General features: G+C 43.6%; 1 protein-coding gene across 4 annotated transcripts in view; it reads right to left on the reverse strand.

Annotated features, from left to right (window-relative positions):
* Positions 1–19,408, reverse strand: part of LOC307096987 (kalirin) — a 473,518-nt gene that overhangs the window by 44,751 nt on the left and 409,359 nt on the right. For all 4 annotated transcript variants that reach the window (XM_079766806.1, XM_079766805.1, XM_079766804.1 and 1 more), the window contains exons 23-26: positions 18,263–18,381; positions 14,472–14,538; positions 13,793–13,902; positions 451–520 (exon numbers count right to left, since the gene is read on the reverse strand). In XM_079766806.1, coding sequence (XP_079622932.1) covers positions 451–520; positions 13,793–13,902; positions 14,472–14,538; positions 18,263–18,381 — 366 coding nt within the window. The remainder of the gene's footprint in view (positions 1–450; positions 521–13,792; positions 13,903–14,471; positions 14,539–18,262; positions 18,382–19,408) is intronic.

The following is a 19,408-nucleotide window of genomic DNA, read 5'->3' on the forward strand; positions in this document are numbered from 1 at the left end:
ACCCAAAGAGTGTGTTCTTCTCTATTAAGGAAGAAAATGTAACCAATGGTTTGGTGGCTTGATGTATTCCTAAAGTTCTAATTCCCTAATCCTCACCCACTTAAAAAACAAACAAACAAAACAAAAATAGTAGATGGAACTAGAGTAGTCCTCTATCAAGGGTGCTGGTCTTGTTCTAATCTTCTGATATCTTAATTTTAGAAAGTGCTAGAAAACTTAGCATGGCACTTGGACACAATGTCTAAGGACTTTTCCCAAGGAGGGCTCTGCTCCTCAGGGAGGGTCTGCTTCTCTCAGATCTACTCATGGCCCTTTTCTACAGTCCCTGGTCCTATGTTAGAATGTCAGTGACACATTCTCAGGTCAGGCACCGAACAGTGATGCCATCTGGCATCATCTGCACTCCTGGGAAGCATGGGGGATGGGAGAACAGGATTTCAGGTTAGTTACCCAGGTAACAAAGCAGTGTCCCACATCCTCAGGCAGCTGCTCGTACTTCTCCAGCTCTTTGAGGAAGATGCTGTGAGGGGAGAGAAAGGCTGAGTCAGACATCTCTGTACTGCTGACCCCTGCTCCACCCCAGAGGATTGTGCTGAGGCCAACACAACCTTGTAAACTCTCTGTTATTTACACATGGCTTCTCCACTAAGTTATAACGTGGTCAAAAGTAGTTTTAAATATGTTGGAACTAATTTTATTAAAATGTACATTAACTGATTAATTAGTGCTACTTAAAATAATAACGTTTACCTTAGGGGGTTTATACTTCTCAGGCTGAAAGTAATGAAATATTACATTTGTTTTGGGCCTTTTATTTTAATAACAACTACAAGCCTATTTTTATACAAGCCATCTGAGTGCTCTATAATATTTAAAACATAGATATAAATATAAAAAAGAACAAATTAATATCATCTGTAATCCCAGAGGTAAAGTAGAAAACTTTTTAATCCTACACAACTTCTTTATAATTATTGGCCTTCTTTCATGATAGCCAATTTGTATTAAAAAATAAGAGTTAATGTTTCCTAATGCAGACATCATTTTGGAAAAAAGTTAACACAGAAAAAGTTACAATCCACTTCAAAGTTGAATTGAATTACTACTGAATAATCCGCTATTGTGGACATCTGTGCCATGGCTCCTTTCTGTGCTAATACATAATAGAGAGTTGACTATAACACCTTCAAAGTAAGATATTACTTTCTTTGAGCTCAGAGAATACAAGCTCTAATAAGCAGGAATCACTGGAATAGAATTAGTTTTTGTTTTTTTTTAAATCACACAACGTTTTCCAAATAAATAATTATGAGGATGTGGTGATACATGCTGATGGAAATAAATGATGGTGTAATCTTTACAAAGGACAATTTGACAATTTCTATCAATATTTTGTCTCTGCAATTTCAATCCCGGAAAATTTCCTAAAGTTGAATTCACATGTGCATAAGGTGGTGTACATACATGCGTATTCACTGTGACACTGTTTATAACAGCAAAAGACAGTCTGAGGTGACAAAGTACACCATGGTACATCCATAGAATTGAATATTACATAGCTATAAAAAATAACAAAGCTTTCTATGTTTTCATATGGAAGATTTCCAGGGCAGGCTATTAAGTGAAAAGAGAAAGGTATGGAAGAATGTAGATAATACACTGCCTTTTGTCTATGTAGGAAATATATATTCTTATTTCCAACCCAAGAAACTAATGGTCAAAGGGTACAATTTCAGTTATATAAGGCAAATTCTGGACATCTACTATATAGCATAGTATCTATAACTAATAACACTATATTATATACTTAAAATTTGCTAAGATACAGATATTATGTTAAATGTTCTTGCCTAATAATAATAACAACAGTAATAATAACAGGAGAAAGTTTTGAGAGGTGATGGATATATCTATTGCCTTGATGGCAGTGATGGTTTCATGGGTGTATACTTATCCCCAAATTCATCAAGTTGTATATGTTAAATGTGTACAGCTTTTTACATATTAATCATACTTCAATAAAATGATTTAAATAAAAAATTTCTACCACAGGAAACCAGGTGAAGGGATAGGGTGAGATAGTGGTGGATAGAACTTCTCAATCTATACTTTATATTAAATGTTGATTTTTAAAATTAATCCAAAAATTAAATAAAATTATTAAAGCAGTTCAGAATTATTTTACAACTGATCTTCAGCATTGGAAAAATTAATTTTATTGATTTGATTTATTCTACCTGGCTCCTATTGGCCAAGCATTCTTATAGTATCTTATAATTACCATTGATTATGGGTTCTGTGTGTGTTCTCTCTTCAATGACATGACACAGAACAATGTTGGTTTTGCTTAAAAAAATACGTATATGTAACTTAAAAATATTTGGCAAGTCATATTTGGAAAGCTAAAGTATTAATAATGATTGGTGGAATCATAGATTTTTTTTAACCTATCTGCAATTTAAATTTTCCACAATAAATTGGTATCCTACATAATAAAAAGGTAATATGCAAATTGCATCACTCCGCTACGCTCACGATTGGGCCGGCTGGAGGCGCGGGGGGCGGGACTCAGGGTGGCCGATTGGCTGGCGGTAGGAGCGGGGGTGGGGACTCGCGAGTCCCCAACCCCCCGCTCCTCCCGCCGGCCTAAATGGCCGGCGCTGCGGAAGGATCCATGGGGCCAGTGGAAGACGCTGGTGGCGGAACTCGGGGTGGCCGATTGTGTGGCTGCCGGCACCAGTTTTCCACCAGCAGCAGTTTTCCTCTGGCCACCCGCCGATCGGAGCGCCTCCCGATCAGAGTTCCTCTCGGGGTGGCCAATTGTGCTGGCTGGAGGCGCTCTGATCGGCGGGTGGCTAGAGGAAAACTGCTGCTGGCAGAAAAATTGGTGCCGGCAGCCAGGTGAAGGAAAAGTCTATTGCACGAAACTTCGTGCAACGGGCTTCTAGTTTGGTTATAAGAAAAAGTCACTTGAAATATGTGGGGACTCTGAGCAGTACCCATTTGGTGATAATCATCTTTCCCCTAATATATGAATTTTAGAGTATCCTGATCTGAATCATGAAATAGTGGAAATTAAGATGCAATTTGAGCTTTTAAACTGCAAATATGCAGAGCTCAAAAATCAGTAACTCTGGAAAAGTTCCGAAAATCATATTTACTACTACTTTTAGAAAAATTGCAGGTGACACACATGTATTTAATATAACTTCCAAAATAGAAACAGGAAAAAATATTACATAATGATGTAATTAAGGATTAAATCTTTTTCAAGACCAAAATGGAAACAACCTTTTTTGTTGCAAATAGAAGCAATCTGGCTCATTCCTGTATACATCATGTTAATTCTGAAAAATTTCCATAACATAACAATATGTTAATGTATTATTATAATGTTAATCTATTTTTAATATGTATTTTTTATTTCTGGAACTGAATTCTGAAAAACTCTTATTATGTAGCTCTTTCCCATGAGGAACACTAAAAGGTTTAATGTACAATATCTTCACAAGCAGTTTTGCCAAAAGGTGTTGAGAGGTTTTTACATGGTCATTTCTCATGTTGGCTTTCAGTATACATCTCAGGGAAGACAACAGGTGGAAATCCAGCCCTGAGCCATGATACACTGAATAGGGCCTGGGATGGGGACTGAGTGGCTTGGGAAGTGGGGGAATAACATCTGAGGAGCCATTCCAGCACAAGGACTGGTGACAGAAAATGTACTTGGAGACAGGAGAGCACAGGAGGCAGGGAGAACTTGGAAGAAGAGAGGAAGAGGAGAAAGGGGAGACCCTGGAGGCCCTGCACTCGGATAATGCTTTCGGGAAACCTCCACCTGAGCTCTCTCAGGACCTCACTCCAGGCCCCTAAACTCTGATTCTCAGGGTGTACGGGCTCTTCTCCTCCTAGGGCGATCAAATAAATGGTACAGCCACCTGAATCATGGCATGCCACACAGGATATCTACAGTAATAAAAGAGAAACATGCAAATTGACCATCACTCCGCTACGCCCACCAGCCAATCAGGAGGGAATATGCAAATTAGAAGGACAAATATGGTGGCTGCCCAGCTGCTACAGGTGCAGAGTGGCCAGGCAGGACAGGACACCTGCTATGAGAGGGAGGGCGGTGGGGGGTGGTGATCAAGGGATCTACAGGAGTGGCACTCTGGCCGTAGTGAAGGCGAAGACCGCAGACTCCGGCCTGAGTCTGCAGCGAATACGAAGGTGGCAGATGCTGGGTGGAGCCTGCAGCAAAGCCAAAGAAGGCAGACTCTGACTGGAGTCTGCAGCAAAGGCAGCAGACTCAGGCTGGAGCGAAGGCCTGGGTCCCGGGTGCCGGAGGAAAACTGGTGCTGGAAGCCAAGGGAAGGAAGGCCTATTGCATGAATCTCTTCGTGCAACGGGCCTCTAGTAAAATTATATTTTTTGCTGTATTTTTAGTTTTTATAATTTTTAATATCATTTTTCTGAGTCATGGATGTACATGATAAAAAACAAACCACCCGTCCTCCTGGCCCCTCCTCAGAAGCAACTGCAGTTACTAATTTGGGGTGTAGTCTATGGATTGAATGGGTTTCTCTTTGGCTCTCGTTTTTTGTTGATTTGTTTTCTATTTTTAAAAAATTTATTGGGGTGACATTGGTTAATAAGATTATATAAGTTTCAAGTATACAATTCTGTAATATGTCATCTGTATATATTTTTGTCTTAGAAGTTTCAAGGATACCCAAAATAAACTAGTGGCCTGGTCACTTACAGTTAATATTAAACAAATAGTGGTAATTATAACCACAGAATTGATAACTGATGCTGAAAACAGTGCTAGCAATTTTATTAAAAATCCTAGTAATTTCTGTGATAGCACCTATCACAAGGAAGGATGCAGTTTGAAAATCCTTAACAATAAAAGCACTATGAAATGAATTAAATGTTTCTATAATTAATATCTTTCTGGAAAATGAAGGTTTTAACAGCAACCACACCCAGTCCACCCTTCTACTGACCCCATGTCTCCCTTTCCTCCCACAACCAAGCACCAGGTAAAGAGCCAGAGTTCACACTTAGTTAAAGTCGTGAGGGGTCTTCCTAAGATTCATTTTCTCATCTTGAAAATAACACCTTCATGGGGTTGTTGTGAGAATTTAACAAAACCACATAGTTAAAGAACCCGACACAGTGCCTGGCATACAGTAGGCCCTAAATAAACAGTTCTCAGGATAAGTACTTTCCAATCTTAATAGAACTACACTCTTTGGTAAACATACGTATCTCACACTCTCCCCAACTCATAGAGACATATTTAGGGAGCTCCCCCGACTAAGCCCTTGTTTAAAAAAAAAAAAAATCTATAGTAGATTATCTTCCCCTAAACCATATCCTTGGAAAATCTTGATTGGGTGTTAGTGCAAGAATTGGATTCCAAGGTCACACATTTAAATTTGGGAAATGCTGGGGTAAGCTGGTTTCTTCACTGCAGGACTTCCAAAATCCTACAATCCGATCAGGTACATTGTAAGTCTCTGAAGTGATTAGTGTGCAGTGCTTCCCAGACTTCTTTGTGAGAGGAACACTCCCAAAGGGAGTATCTGACTTTGTCTGAGGGAACACTCCTGGAAAACCCTCACTAGTGGTCCCCACGCCTGGCTGTGCCACCTCGGGATGGGATCAGAGTGTCTGCATTGCTTAGGAAGCTCGCTGGGCAATCCTACTCATCCGGTCCACAGACCAGCACGTGAAGGTGACTGCGTGGGAGATTCCAGTGTGCCTCCACTCAGCGGGTCCCACATTGACGCCACATGACTGAATTTTGAATGAAAAAGTTAAGAATTAAAGAAACTATCTTGTGCTGTGCATATGAATTCACAACTTTGAGTAAGACAGTCACTACAATCTCAAGGTACTTGTTGAAGGCAAGTGGCAATATTAAACTCTATTTTGCTTTTTAATTTGAAGCTTATGAAGATGACATATTATGTAAGTCTGATCAATATCATTCCACCTACTTCAAATAGACATGATAAGTTTAAATGAAAGGCAGAAGGTCAGAACTCTCTTCATAAATGATGGAATATTCCACCTCATCTGTTTTATAGTAACATCTTGGTCCACACCATTTCAATTATTATCTATAATAAATCATGAGAGAATGAGCAAAGCAAGTAGTTTATGTGTGAATGTGCGGTTCTTTCAGAAATGAATAAAACTTTCGAAAGAAATGTCAAGATCTAAGCAATGTCATTTCTCTATTAAATTATTACAATGCAATACATGATGTAGTTGCTTCATGAGGAAGATGCTTCCCTCTGGCTTTGTACAGAATCCCGGGAGATGAAAGTGCTAACACTTACTGGTAGAAAGCTTTCTGAGGCTTATCATTAAGCACTATGGAAACAGCACCATTTGAAAGGTACCTGAGTGATTTTGCTTTCTCCAAAGACAAATGTGGCCTATAGACTCAGTGCTTCTGGAGAAGTGTGTCCCTCTCTGAGGGGCCCATGTGGTCCAGCAGCCAGACCTTGACATCGAGACTGCAGCCTGCACTTAAAGGACGCAGTCTGCATGAATGTATTTGATGGCCTTGTGTATGCATGTGTGCACGTGTGTATGCACATGCTTTTAAGCATGTGCACTTATTGGAATGCCAGAGGCGATGAGAAGGGGAATGAAGGCTGGGCTGAGGCACAAGCGGAGGAGGGGGGCAGGAGGAGCAGGGGGAAGAGAAGAACAATGAAGAGAATGCATAGAGTTGGAGGTCGGTGGGGAGAGAGGTCTCAGGCTGGCTTATTTGCAGCAAGAACAGGACATTGCCTCCTTCTCAAAGCAGGGCTGGGTTACTGCTTCCACACAAGGAGGGGTAGAGATCATTTCTGAAAAACCCCTCAGTGACCAGGAAGATTCAGAACCCAGGTAGCAGGGGCTAGGACAGCTGGTTAGCATCCTGGCGCAGCTACTAAATGAATGGAGAAGGTGTCGGGCTACTCATGGAAGAGCCTCAGCACAGTCTGGTCACCCAGGCTGAGCCATGAGCCTCACCCAGCTCTGCCCTTCATTGCACACGGGAAGCTCAGCCTGGGTTAGGGATGAAGGGAAGGGTGTGCAGGGCTGGACTCCTGCTCACCACATCCCCACCCTCAGCCTCCAACCTGGAGCAGCAGTTGACCAGGCTGCACTGCTACCTGTTGAGTAGGTTTTGCTAATATTTCCTAATTTTGTTTAACTTGTGTGATCCCATGAATCCAGAGCTATTTGCAGAGACATGTAACAAGTTTAATGTTAAAATAAGATATAAAAATGAACCTCACATTTAATGTTATATGTACCCATTAATGTGCTGTTTAGCCACTAGGCATGGATGCTAAGCAGTTAGTGTGTAGGACTAATATTAGCATGACTCTGACACGTCCAAACCTAAGTCTAGACTTTGTCTTGCCGTGGGTATTCCCCAGTATCCATAACCAATACCAACGTTGACAGATACAGAAAAATCAAACAACAAAACCGCAGCCCAATTTTTACAAAGCCTTTCTGACGGGCTGTGCACGGCCTGCAGTTATCCCTCCAGTGTGGGTTTAGGGCCACGAAAAATCACAGCAGGTCTTCCCTTTCCTCTCTCCTTGACGTCTGGATTTTCAGAAAATGACAGTGTGATGTAACAGGGAGTCATAAAGACTGAATTCTTTGGCTGTGCTGCTGACTGGTTTGGGAAGGTCACAAACAAACTTCATAAGCTCCAGTCTCTATAAAACAAGGGCGCAGAAAAGAACTAGATGATCTTGAAAGGCTTTCCCGCAGGCTTTTATGTTCTGTTATTTATGATTTTCTGTAAACGGGATAAAACTAATACCAAAGGCATCCGGAGGGGAGGAGAAGCACAGAACACTTTTAGCCAGGGGAGCGTGTGCTGGGAAGGGAGAGGCAGGGAGCAGCAGCGGCAGCCGCACGCGGACCTGCCTGGGCTGCACGTCCTTTGTCTCAGCACCTGGCGGAGCCAGCGCCTCGCCTTGTGGCTGCAGATTGACCCACTGTGTTTCAAGGGGTTGTCAAATCCTTGTATGGGGTGTAAATCAGCATTAACAAAGGAGGACGAGGAGGAGGGAAAAACGGGAACCTAACCTAAAATACCAGCGTGCATCACACATAGTGAGGATGCTATGCTGAGAAACGTAATTCCCTCTCATATATATCAGGACATAATGTTTAATCATTTTCTTTGGTTCACGCCGAAAATGTCTGAAAAACCCCTTGCTGATTCTTGCGCCTGCAATAGGATGTTAGCCCCCGGGAGGGCTAGGTCTTTAGCCATTTCTCTCCCTCTTCCCCTAAATACTGCCTCCACTCCCTTCCTTCCTTCCTTCCTTCCTTCCTTCCTTCCTTCCTTCCTTCCTTCCTTCCTTCCTTCCTTCCTTCCTTCCCTCCCTCCCTCCCTCCCTCCATCCATCCATCCATCCATCCATCCATCCATCCATCCATCTATCTATCTATCTATCTATCTATCTATCTATCTATCCTTTTATCTATCTCTTCCACCCATTACTGCCTCCCTCTCCTCTCACTCTTCTCCCTCCTCATCTCTCCTTTCCCCTTAGCTTCCCACTTCTCTCTCCCTCTCACTTCTCCTTATTTAGGTATTTTATCCCACTTTCCCACTTCACTGTATCTCCCACCTTCCTTTGGGACCCCCCCCCCCCGGCCCCAGACCACCATTTCTAATCCTCACAACTCACTACCTCCACTCACCACCTCTCCTTTCCCCCGCCTCAATCTCACAGACACAGATGTGACAAGACAGTCTAACTGGGGGTGTGACAGCCAGACCTCTCCCCAAGGACTCCTCCCATTGCCCCTCCCAGCCTCCCTGCTACAGGCCCCACTCTCCTCCCTTGGAGGGCTTCGCTCTAACTTTCCTCCCTCACTGAGGGAGCCATCTCTAGCTACACATACCCTCTTATTTAAACTCCACCTTAAAGGCCCTCTCCTCTGTGAAGCTTTTCCTACTAGTCCAATTGAGGCTATCTTCTTTGCTCCTTTGAGCGGCATTTGTGCTCACCTCCACCCTATCCCAGGTGCCTCACTGACTCCTGGAACTCAGAGGGCAGAGACTGGGTTTCACTCATCACTGTACCAGCTCCGCTCCAAACCAGCACAGTGCTGGCCCAAGAAGGAACTCCGGGAAGATGACAAAAATGTGGCCCTGGCCTTTCCCATCACTTCCTCCAGTTTGTCTTCACCCCCTACTGCACGCCGCCCTCTGCTCCTGGCTGACCCTGGCCACCTGCTACCCATGCAGGCTGACCCTGGCCTGGCCAGTGCTCCCACTTCAGTCCCACATGGCGCTGGCCCTGGCTCCTTCGGCCATGAGCCTGTGACCGCCAGGCTGGGAGTGACAGGCCTGGAGGGAGGGAGTGTGCAGAGGCCTATCCAGCCCTGGCAGTTGGATTCTCAACTTGCTTTTCCAAGTCTTGCTGAAAACGGACTTCTTTCAGACAATCAATGGGAGGGTGCGGGACCTGGATGACATACCGATGGAAGACATGAGCTGAAGTGTTTCTCAGATGTGGGGATCCACATGAAAGCGGGTTAGGTATGAAACCCACCAACCAGCTTTGGCAGTCCCGGTGGTAGTCTGTGGAGTGGGGAGGGGAGAGAGCAGACGCCTGAATCTCTGCCTGATCTCTAAGGGGTGGGGGTGTCACCCACTAGGCAAGTCACTGGCTCCTCTCCTCTCAGCGCCTGTATCTGCACTTGGAGATGGCTGTGCCTGGCAGTGAAGGAGACCCTGAGCCTGACAGCAGAGAGTTTATGAAGATGTTTCTGCTCAGACTCACATGTACGGCCCTGTCTCCAAATAACTGAAAAGAAAAAAGTAAAGTTCACACTTAACGGAAGGGGATGAATATTTTTAACAAACAGCCCTCCTTACCAAAGATGAAATTCTAATAATCAAGGCAAACCAAATACATGATTTTCCTGAATCACACGTTGTAGGTTAGTCAAAGTGGGGAGACTGCATTAACACACCCACACCTGTCTGGGAATCTATTTATGGAATATACTATGGTATCTGAGTGCTCCAGGAATGCTTAGCAGTCCGCCATAGCACTCGATCTAGTCCTTGCGTAGGTAAGTTTCATGACCTTTATATTCAGTTCTGTAGAAAAGAGATGGAGGGCAAAAGACTGGAGGGTAAAAACAAAGTATCATTCCATTTGAACCCCCAATTTGTGTTAAAACCACTACTTGTACGTATTAAATTCTACATATTGAATTGTTCTTCTGTATAGAAATTTTGGTACTTGGGAATTTCTCCACTCAGTATCTATGCAGATGAAGGTCCTTGAGAAAGACACACACACACACACACACACACACACACACACACACACACACCTAATTTTGGTGGTAATTTTTCAAAGTGACACCATTTAAAAGGATCAATACCATCTCACCCCTGGTCTAGGTACTAATTTCCTAGTGACTCAGCTAATTGGCTTATCCAGGCAGTGTCAGTCGCAACCCATCTGCCCCTCCACCTCTCCATCTTCCTCCCTCCCACCCTCCCTCCCTTTCTGAAGCCTAGGCGGATGACCTGAGCTATGCACTAGAAACGAGAGGAGTATGTTCTCGGTTAGATAGCACTTAATTGTAACTTTGAAAAGATGCAAACTGTTGGGGTTAAAAAGAACCGTTGGAAATCTCAGGTTAAAAAAGTGACCATTTCAGAAAACGATTCCTGAAGAGCAAACAGATGCCTGGACCATTGCATGGCCCTCCCATTAAGAAGCTCCCAGGAAGCTCCTTCATTCAGATATTCAATCCCTTTGCTGGTCTAGAAGGTTCTGGTAGTGATGGGGGGAAATCATAACTGAGGGTATTCTCTGTTGTGAGACTCTGACAAACAAAAGTCTGAATTACAACTTGAATGACATTAGCCATAAGTCGGCAAACTGAAATTCTATTGTTTATCCACCCATCCAGCCATCCACCCAACTACTATTCAAGTTTCCTGTGTGCCAGGTCCTGGGTTGTGCAGTGGAAGACATGATCTCTGTGGAGGTCACAGTTCCTGCATTTTCAAAGTTGGGTTAACTGCCATTTTATCTCTTATTTATTAGAGAATTGTAGAAGTGCTATGCTTTCTCCATCATTCAAAATTTGTAAGTACAAATCATACATGATGAATAAAGCCTCAGCCCTCCAGAGCCTGTAGGAAATTAATACACAGCCTGATTTTTTTAGACGTTCCTTTAAATTGTGGATAATTGAAAACATTTTTAAATGAATTTCCTTGTTGTTTAATGCAGGATATACTAATGATTCAGGGTTCTGACTAATATCAATTATATGCTATCCAGTGAGACCGTGGCTGTGCTAGGCTCTCTGATGGGATATAGAATAGTTTGCATCAATGCTGAATAGCCAGTGACCACTCTAATTTTGTGGGTTCTTTTGACTATTTTATTGCCATTTGTCTTCTTTCCTATCAGGTTTCACTTTATGCTGCTGGTATTGAACTACCTGCTCAAGTTCTTGATTCTTGTTTGATGCTTCTAAATTGCTTGAGCTTCAAAACAATCTAAGAGTAAAGCGGCTTTTAGAGAGGATGCCAAGGTGACTCTGAAAAGGTAGGGCTTTATCTTGTGATAGCTTTCGGTTGCTCAGAGGCTGGCTTTTAATTCCTTCTTGTTTCTTTGTAATATTACAAATAGGTAACATTTGTTTGGTAGCTGTGTTCTTGACAATTGAATGTATTCCTCCATAGCACACAGCATTCTGTACGGTTTAATGCGACTTTTTAAAGCATGTCTTAGAATTTACTTTGTCACTGGTAGGGAGGCTTTCAGCTGTTTAAACAACAACCACACTGTTTCCCATGGTTTAGTAGAGTGACATCATGAAATCAGACAAGGGCATGGCTGTGCTAGATATTTTGTTATACCTGATCCATTTTGAAATAAATATCCTTCCCCTTTATTCACTGATTTGGCGAAAGCAGGACTCACAGGAAGTGTATGCTGTGATCTCCAAATTTCTCTCCTTCATTCTTCGTCAAGTTGGTAAGAATATGAGGAAGGGAGACTGGTTAACTAAATCCCAGAGATCATCAATCAGAAAAATTAAGTAACATGAGTTACTGCTTACCAGTCCCACATCTTCTCAGGTGTCCTGGAGGAGACGGGGCAATGCTGAGCTGGGCTCAGAGGACAGAATTTGGAATCAATGGTCAAATATGGCTTTCCTGGGGTCTTAGTTAATAGGCACGCGGAGAGACTATTTCTATGTCTGAAGATGTCCAAACCGCAAGGGGAGTGTTAACATTTGTGATAAAAGACTGGGAACTTTTATTAAGTTCTCCAGAAAGTCAGATGGTTTCCCCCCATAGAGCTTACTGTTTACATAATCTGACGAGGTCAACACGTCATGGGAGCTACATCTTGTATGTTCTCTTGACATGGATGACATTTGATAACATAACAGGGGATTAATCATCAGGAGTGGACAAGAAAGGAGTGATCTCCACCCTGTATTAGACCTTTTAGAAATCAGGGTCCTTTTGCAGCCAATGCTTGCCCTCGACTCATTCTTAGCAAAGGGCCATACTGAGGTCTCCTTTCTAGAGCTGTGCTGATCAATACGGTGGCCACCTGCCATCTAAATTTGTCAAATGAAATAAAGTTAAAAATTCAGTTCTCAGGAGTACTCATCAGACTCCAGTGTCCCATAGCCACATGTGTGTAGGGGCTACTGCACGGGACAGCCCAGACACAGCATTCCCATCCCTGCAGGAAGCTCCGCTGGGCAGCGCTGCCTAGAGTCCTGCCTCGGGGCTGTGCCCCTGTGCACAGGGCCTCCTCGGGAACTCCGGGAGCTGTGGTTCTATCTCCAGCATGACTGCTTATCCCAGTGCAAGCCCTGTGGCCTGACCTCAGGACTAACAACACTGCCCCTCCATCTCTCACCCCTTCTCTGAAACAGGGTCCTGAGCGAGCTCCAGGACTTTATACCATCAAACTCCTTGTGTCTTGAGATTCCCTATTGGCATTTTGGAAACTGAGTTATTTCCATTATGTAGGTTACGTAACTAGTTACCAATGTTCTTGCTGATTTTCTGCTAATGATGGAACATGTGGTTTAGTATGTTGTGGAAAAGATACTTAAATCCAGTCGGGAGCTGGACAGAATGAGTCATGAGACTTTAAGGCCCTATGGTTCTACTTATTTCAACAAAACAGAGAGGACCAACTGATGTTCTCCCCTATAGGCTGTCAAGAGCTGTGTTCCATTGGGTATTTTTATTATCTATCTAACCATCTACTGACCTACCTACCTATCTTTTCTCCTTTGTTTTGGATGAGATGATGGGATAGTTGGGAGAAAATATTTAGTTGAACGCAAACTTCAGTGGAATTTGAAATCTAAGGCTCTCAAAATGGAACAGTTAGTTAGCCTCAGATGAATTCTAATGTCAGGATCCCTCACAGTTTCAATGAGGAAAGGCTACTTTTATTTCCTCAAAGCCTGGTTATCATTCTGACTGAGCACAAAGATGCTGCCAGTTAGGCCTCTAAGGAGAACACTGCTGAGTACTTTCCTCCACTAGGAAGTTTGGACAATTGTGGAGAAATAAGGGTGAGGGAGAAAGAAGTCTGACAGTAGCCGACTTAGAAAATTTAACAGGTAACAATTTACTAGGCGAGATTTTCCAAGCCGCCTTGATCCTCTTGTTGGGAAGCCCTATTGTTGGGCATATATGGCCTTAAGTGTACTCCGTGGAAACCCTCCACCAACCTACTTGTTGTGAAAATCGTAGATCTCCTGGATGTTGCCAAAGATGATATGCTCTTTATTAAGGATCCCAGGGGGGATCTCCTCCACGCCGCTGGTCATTTCCCACAGGTAGGTCTGTAAGACAGCAACAGTTCATCACCGGCAAGAACTGCCACATGAAATACAGACGACATAAACAGGCCTTCACACTGTGATGTGAGACTCAGCTGGCAACGCATGCAGAGTGGAAACAGTGAGACGGTTAATAAGCAGGACGGAAAGGAAGAAAACTGGAGGTCCATTATTGTGAGCTGTTGCTAGGGAAACACACCCTGACCTTCGTCAAGAGCACAGACTCCACACTATTCTTGTTTATTAAACGTGTGCATGTCCCAGTGTTTGTTGAGGTGAGGATGCAGATTTTCAGACTCTAGTTCACTGACTGTGTCATGGTTTTTATTTTGAACTCAAGGGTCTTATAAGCTTTTCTGCTGGGTCTAGCTCAAGTCTGAGAAAAGTTTGTTTTCAAAAGCAGTTGAACCTGCCATGCAATTACTATGCCTCGGGTAGAAGGAGTTCCTCAGCTGGCGTTTCTTTTGTGAAGTTCCAGGAGCAGACAAAGAGCTCTCTCCCCTCAAGGACCTGCCGCTGTCGAGGCTGTCAGTTTCCTGATACAGCTGTGGGCTGACTACTGCAGTACTCACCTCTAAGCACTCGTGTAAGTCCCTTACGTAAGCCTTCTCTGTCTGGAGCAGCTCGGCCATGATGAATCTAGAAGGGAACACATGGGCGTTTAGTGGTTAGAGACCTAATACCTCCCTTCCTGCAAGTGTCACTTCCTCACCCCAGAATTTATGACCTGACTTAGTGTCCTATTTTTCTCCTTTACCAAAATATATCTCTTCCTTTCTTCAAAACTCCTCACCTCTGAGCATCATCCAAGTCCCTCTCACTCTGTTCATTTACTCTGTATCCCATCCCTGTGGAAGGTTTGTGCTCAGCCATGTCCACATTCTCTCTCCCTTTTCCATCCCAGTTCTTCCATTTAGTGATTCTGTGCTGACATGTATGTGTGTTCAATTGCACCTGTGTTTGCATGTGTGCACAAGCATGTGGCACACTTCATATTCATTCTAACCAACTACATAGCTTCAAGCTCAGCTTCCTAAATTTTCCTTAGAGGCCCCAGATGATGATATCTGTTTAGTGGAGTTGTTGACTTACACCAGAACAATTCACAGTACTGTAAGTTAAACCAGGTTTATAAGCTGAAAATAAACAAATGCTAAGACACCACCACCGAGACTGAGGGAGGGGGGTGTTAAGGAAACTTTTATCTGTAAAGAGCCAGGTATTATATTTGTGGGCCATTCAGGCTCTGCTACAACCACTCACTTTGCTGCTGTATTGTAAAAGGAGCCACAGACAGTATATAAAAAAAAAAAACCAGTAAGTATGGCTGTATCCCAATAAAACTTTATGGACACAAAAGAATTTCATTTAATTTTTACACCACTAATCTTCTTTTCATATTTTTCAATAATTTAAAAACTAGAGGCCCGGTGCACGGATTCGTGCACATTGAAAGGAAATTAATTAGAAGGTGGCTGGTGGGGTGGGACTGGCTGAGATGGGCTGGACACGCCCTGGAGCCAACCTCCTGCAGTCCCTCCCCAGCCTGACATTCCCTTGGGGGTCCCAGAGTGCGAGAGGGCACTCTGCAAAGTTGTTGTCGCTCAGCAGCTCCTGCATTAAGCATCTGCCCCCTGGTAGTCAGTGTGCATCATAGCTACTGGCCAGTCAGCCAGTTGGCTGGTCGCTTAGCCTTTTATATACATAGATACAAAAAAGCTCTTTAGCTTACAGATTATATAAAATAGATGGTTATAAACCAATGCCACCCAATACGTTTAATTTTTTAAAAAGCAGGTGGTGGGTTACATTTGGTCTCTGGGCCACAGTTTGCTGACCTCTGGCCTGAATTATCTCGTGCACTTCACACTATTTACAATGGGGCTCGTTTGCATCACAGGTTGATGTGCACGAAGTGCAATGTGTGATCACAAGCAAAGCATGTGTGGACGATGTTAGGGGACTGCTCTTCAGCCTCCCATAAAGAGCAGCTGGTGCTGCGGGTCTGCAGGGAGAGGGTGCCCTTCCACCTTGGGCCCTGATGACCATGTGGGCGGGCAGCAGGTAGGTGTAGGCTGCACTGAGCTTCACTGCAGGGTACCCACCTAACTTCCTTCTCTCATGAGTTTTTATTAGAAATGGTGCTTCCCAGCAGGCAGGTGATACATAACCTATACTAATAATAGAGGAATATGCAAATTGGTTGGAATGCTCTCATGCAACAACTGAACAGCAGGCTGCATGGGGCAACCAGGCCGGCAGGGGGGGCAGTGAAGGCTGACCAAATGACCAAATAGCAGGCTGCATGGGGCAACCAGGCCGGCAGGGGGGGCAGTTAGGGGTGACCAGGCTGGCAGGGGGGGGCAGTGAGGGGCAACCAGGCCAGCAGGGGGGGCAGTTAGGGGCGACCAGGCTGGCAGGGGGCAGTTAGGGGTGACCAGGCTGGCAGGGGGGGCAGTTACTGGCGATCAGGCCAGCAGGCAGAGGTGGTTAGGGGTGATAAAGCTGGCAGGGGGGCAGTTAGGGGCGATCAGGCAGGCAGGCAGAGGCTGTTAGGGGTGATCAGGCAGGCAGGCAGGTAAGCGGTTAGGAGCCAGCAGTCCCGGATTGCTAGCAGTCGGACATCTCCCAAGGGGTCCTGGATTGGAGAGGGTGCAGGCTGGGCTGAGGGGACCTTCCCCCTCTGCCATGCACAAATTTCATGCACCAGACCTCTAGTAATATATAATTTGGCACCGAGTATGTATTCATGCTTATTTTAGATTTTCAATGTTAGTTTTTCCTGGGAATAATTCCGAGTGTTCCAGCCTAGGAAAATTTTGAGAACGATTATCCCCAAAGTGTCCCCTGTTCAAAATTTCACAAGAAATATTAAAATGAGCAGCATCTTTTCCTGGACCTTTGCTATGGTAGAATTTTCCTTAAAGCAATACATTGTACTAGTAGTGGCCTTTCTGTTAATGTTAAAGTCCTGATTTCATAAATTCCCCTTTGCTAGAATTAATTAGTCACTCTTACTATTCTTACTCTATTGGTAAAGTAGACAGTGCATGAGCTTTGAAGTCAAACAGGAATTGAATTATGACTGTCATTTACTAGAGGGAGCACTTGCTTCTCCAAGCCTCAGACTCCTTACTAATAAAACAGCCGATCACACAGGATTGCTGCAAGGATTAAACAGGGTTGCGTAAGCAAAGTTTCTAGTACATTATAGGTGCTTAGTAAACAAGGAGAGAAATAAGTCAGAAGGAACATAATCTAACATGCTTGGGAAAGTTGTCTTTGATTTTACTGCATTGGGTTTCTGTACCTCCTTCCTTTTTCTCCACCTGCTTCCTGCAGTTTTGTGTCTTTTCATAATTTAGCTCCTCTATCCTCTACCCCATTTTGTTTTACTTTCAATGCATCCTTTGCCACCCTCTGGCTATTTGGTGTCCCAGAGGGAGCCCAGCAGCAAGATTTGGCCACGTGTGGTCTCATTCTCCTTCCTGTTATGGGTTGAAGCATGTCCCCCCAAATTTCATATGTTAAAATACCAACTCTCAGTAACTCAAAATGTGACCTTATTTAGAAATAGTCATTGTAGATGTAATTAGTTAAAATTAGGTTAATATTGGAATAGGGTGGGCCCCTATTCCAAAGTGACTGGTGCCCTTGAAAAATGGGGAAATCTGGACACATGCATATATTCAGGGAGAACACCATGTGAACATGAAGATGGCAGTCTACAAGGCCAGGAAACATGCCTGGAACAGAGCCTTCCCTCTCAGCCCTTAGAAGGAATCAACCCTGTCAACACCGTGATTTCAGACTTCTAGCCTCCAGAACTGTGAGACAATACATTTATATTGTTTAAACCACCCAATCTGTCATACTTTGGTATAGCAGCCCAGACAAACTAAAACATTCCCCAGATGAAATTCAAGCTCTGACTTTCCTTTAGTGGCATCAGCTCCAAGGGACCTGTGGTCCTACTTCATTTTTATAAATCAACTACCTAGGGCTTCTTAATCTTGGGAAACACTATTTTTCCCCAGCATTACCCAAAAGGAATCTATCAAAATAGTCTTCACAAAGCCCCTGAAAGACCTCTGGATATAAGTAGCTGTGCAAGACCAAAATAAAGAGCAGAGTAATCAGGCAATGCTTTGTGATGTGGACATGATCCATTGTTTCCACTAAGCCAATGTCCTGTAGTTCTTGGTTAGAATGACATATGGGTGGAAGCGTCATGTATGTCCATTCCAACCTCTGCAGGTGGTCATGAGGACACATGAAGCTGTCAAAAGGGACAGGTGATGGTGAAAACCAAGCATAGTCACGAGGAGCCTGCTAGTTGGGTGGAAGCTCCCACCAAACATACTCTTTCTTCCGGGCAGACTTCCGCTTCTCTTCATTGACTTCGTGGTTGGCGTCCCGCAGCTTGACCTCACGATCCGAAAGGCTTGCTGGGATGATGTCCAGCTCCAGGTCCTTGTTGTCCTGCACAGAGAGAGCACAGAGGTCACCTCGGAGACACTTTGGGAAAGCAACTAAGCAGGGCTGGCGAGGGTGGAAGAGGTGAAAATAGAGAAAGATATAATGGAGAAGGATGAGAAGATCAGGACTCCCACACAGTCACCCACAAGCACTCTTCTTCATGTGATCATTTTTTTTCAAATAAGAAAGATATGAAATGTTCAGGTCAAATGTTCAGCGCTAATGTCCACAGCAAGAAAAAACAATGAATACATTTGATAATTAGTGTCATATTTCTCTAGGGACTTTGGTCCTGATTAAATCTAAACACACACACAAAATGAGTCCAGGATTGATTACTATACATTAAAATATAGGTGAAGCAGAAACACATAAAGACATAAGAAAACTTCCATCTGTCAAGGGAAAATAATAAAAGCAAATATTTTTATTTAAACAAGCAACTTCCCTTGGAAACAGAAAACAATTACTGATTTTTCTAATTGCCCCACCTTGCTTTTTTCAACCAATGTTTGGTATTTATACAGGACGGAAACTTTTAGAAAAAAAAATCTCACAGGTTAGACATTAATTCTCCCATTTTTAGTAATCTGACCACTTTACTCTCTAGTCTGCTCTGCTTCAGAGCATGAGCCCATTTAAAGATTTAAGAATTAGCCCTAGCCGGTTAGGCTCAGTGGATAGAGCGTTGGGCTGTAGACCAAAGGGTCCTGGGTTCGATTCTGGTCAAGGGAACATACTTGGTTGCAGGCTCCTCCCCAGCTTGGGCCCTGGTCAGAGCTTGTGCAGGAGGCAACCAATCGATGTGTTTCTCTCACATCGACGTTTCTCTCTGTCTTTCCCTCTCTCTTCCACTCTCCCTAAAAAAAAAAAAAAAAAAAAAGAATCTAAGGAAAAATATCCTCAGGTGAGGATTAACAAAAAAATAAATAAAGATTTAAGAATTAGAAATCCTAGGACTGAACTGCCAGCCTGTGTTTAGTTCTTAACTCCCAGGTCACTGACCCCTACGATGAAGAAGAGATTAAAA

Source organism: Cnephaeus nilssonii (genome assembly GCF_951640355.1).
Source record: "Cnephaeus nilssonii genome assembly, chromosome: 3".
Classification (NCBI taxonomy): Eukaryota; Metazoa; Chordata; class Mammalia; order Chiroptera; family Vespertilionidae; genus Cnephaeus; species Cnephaeus nilssonii.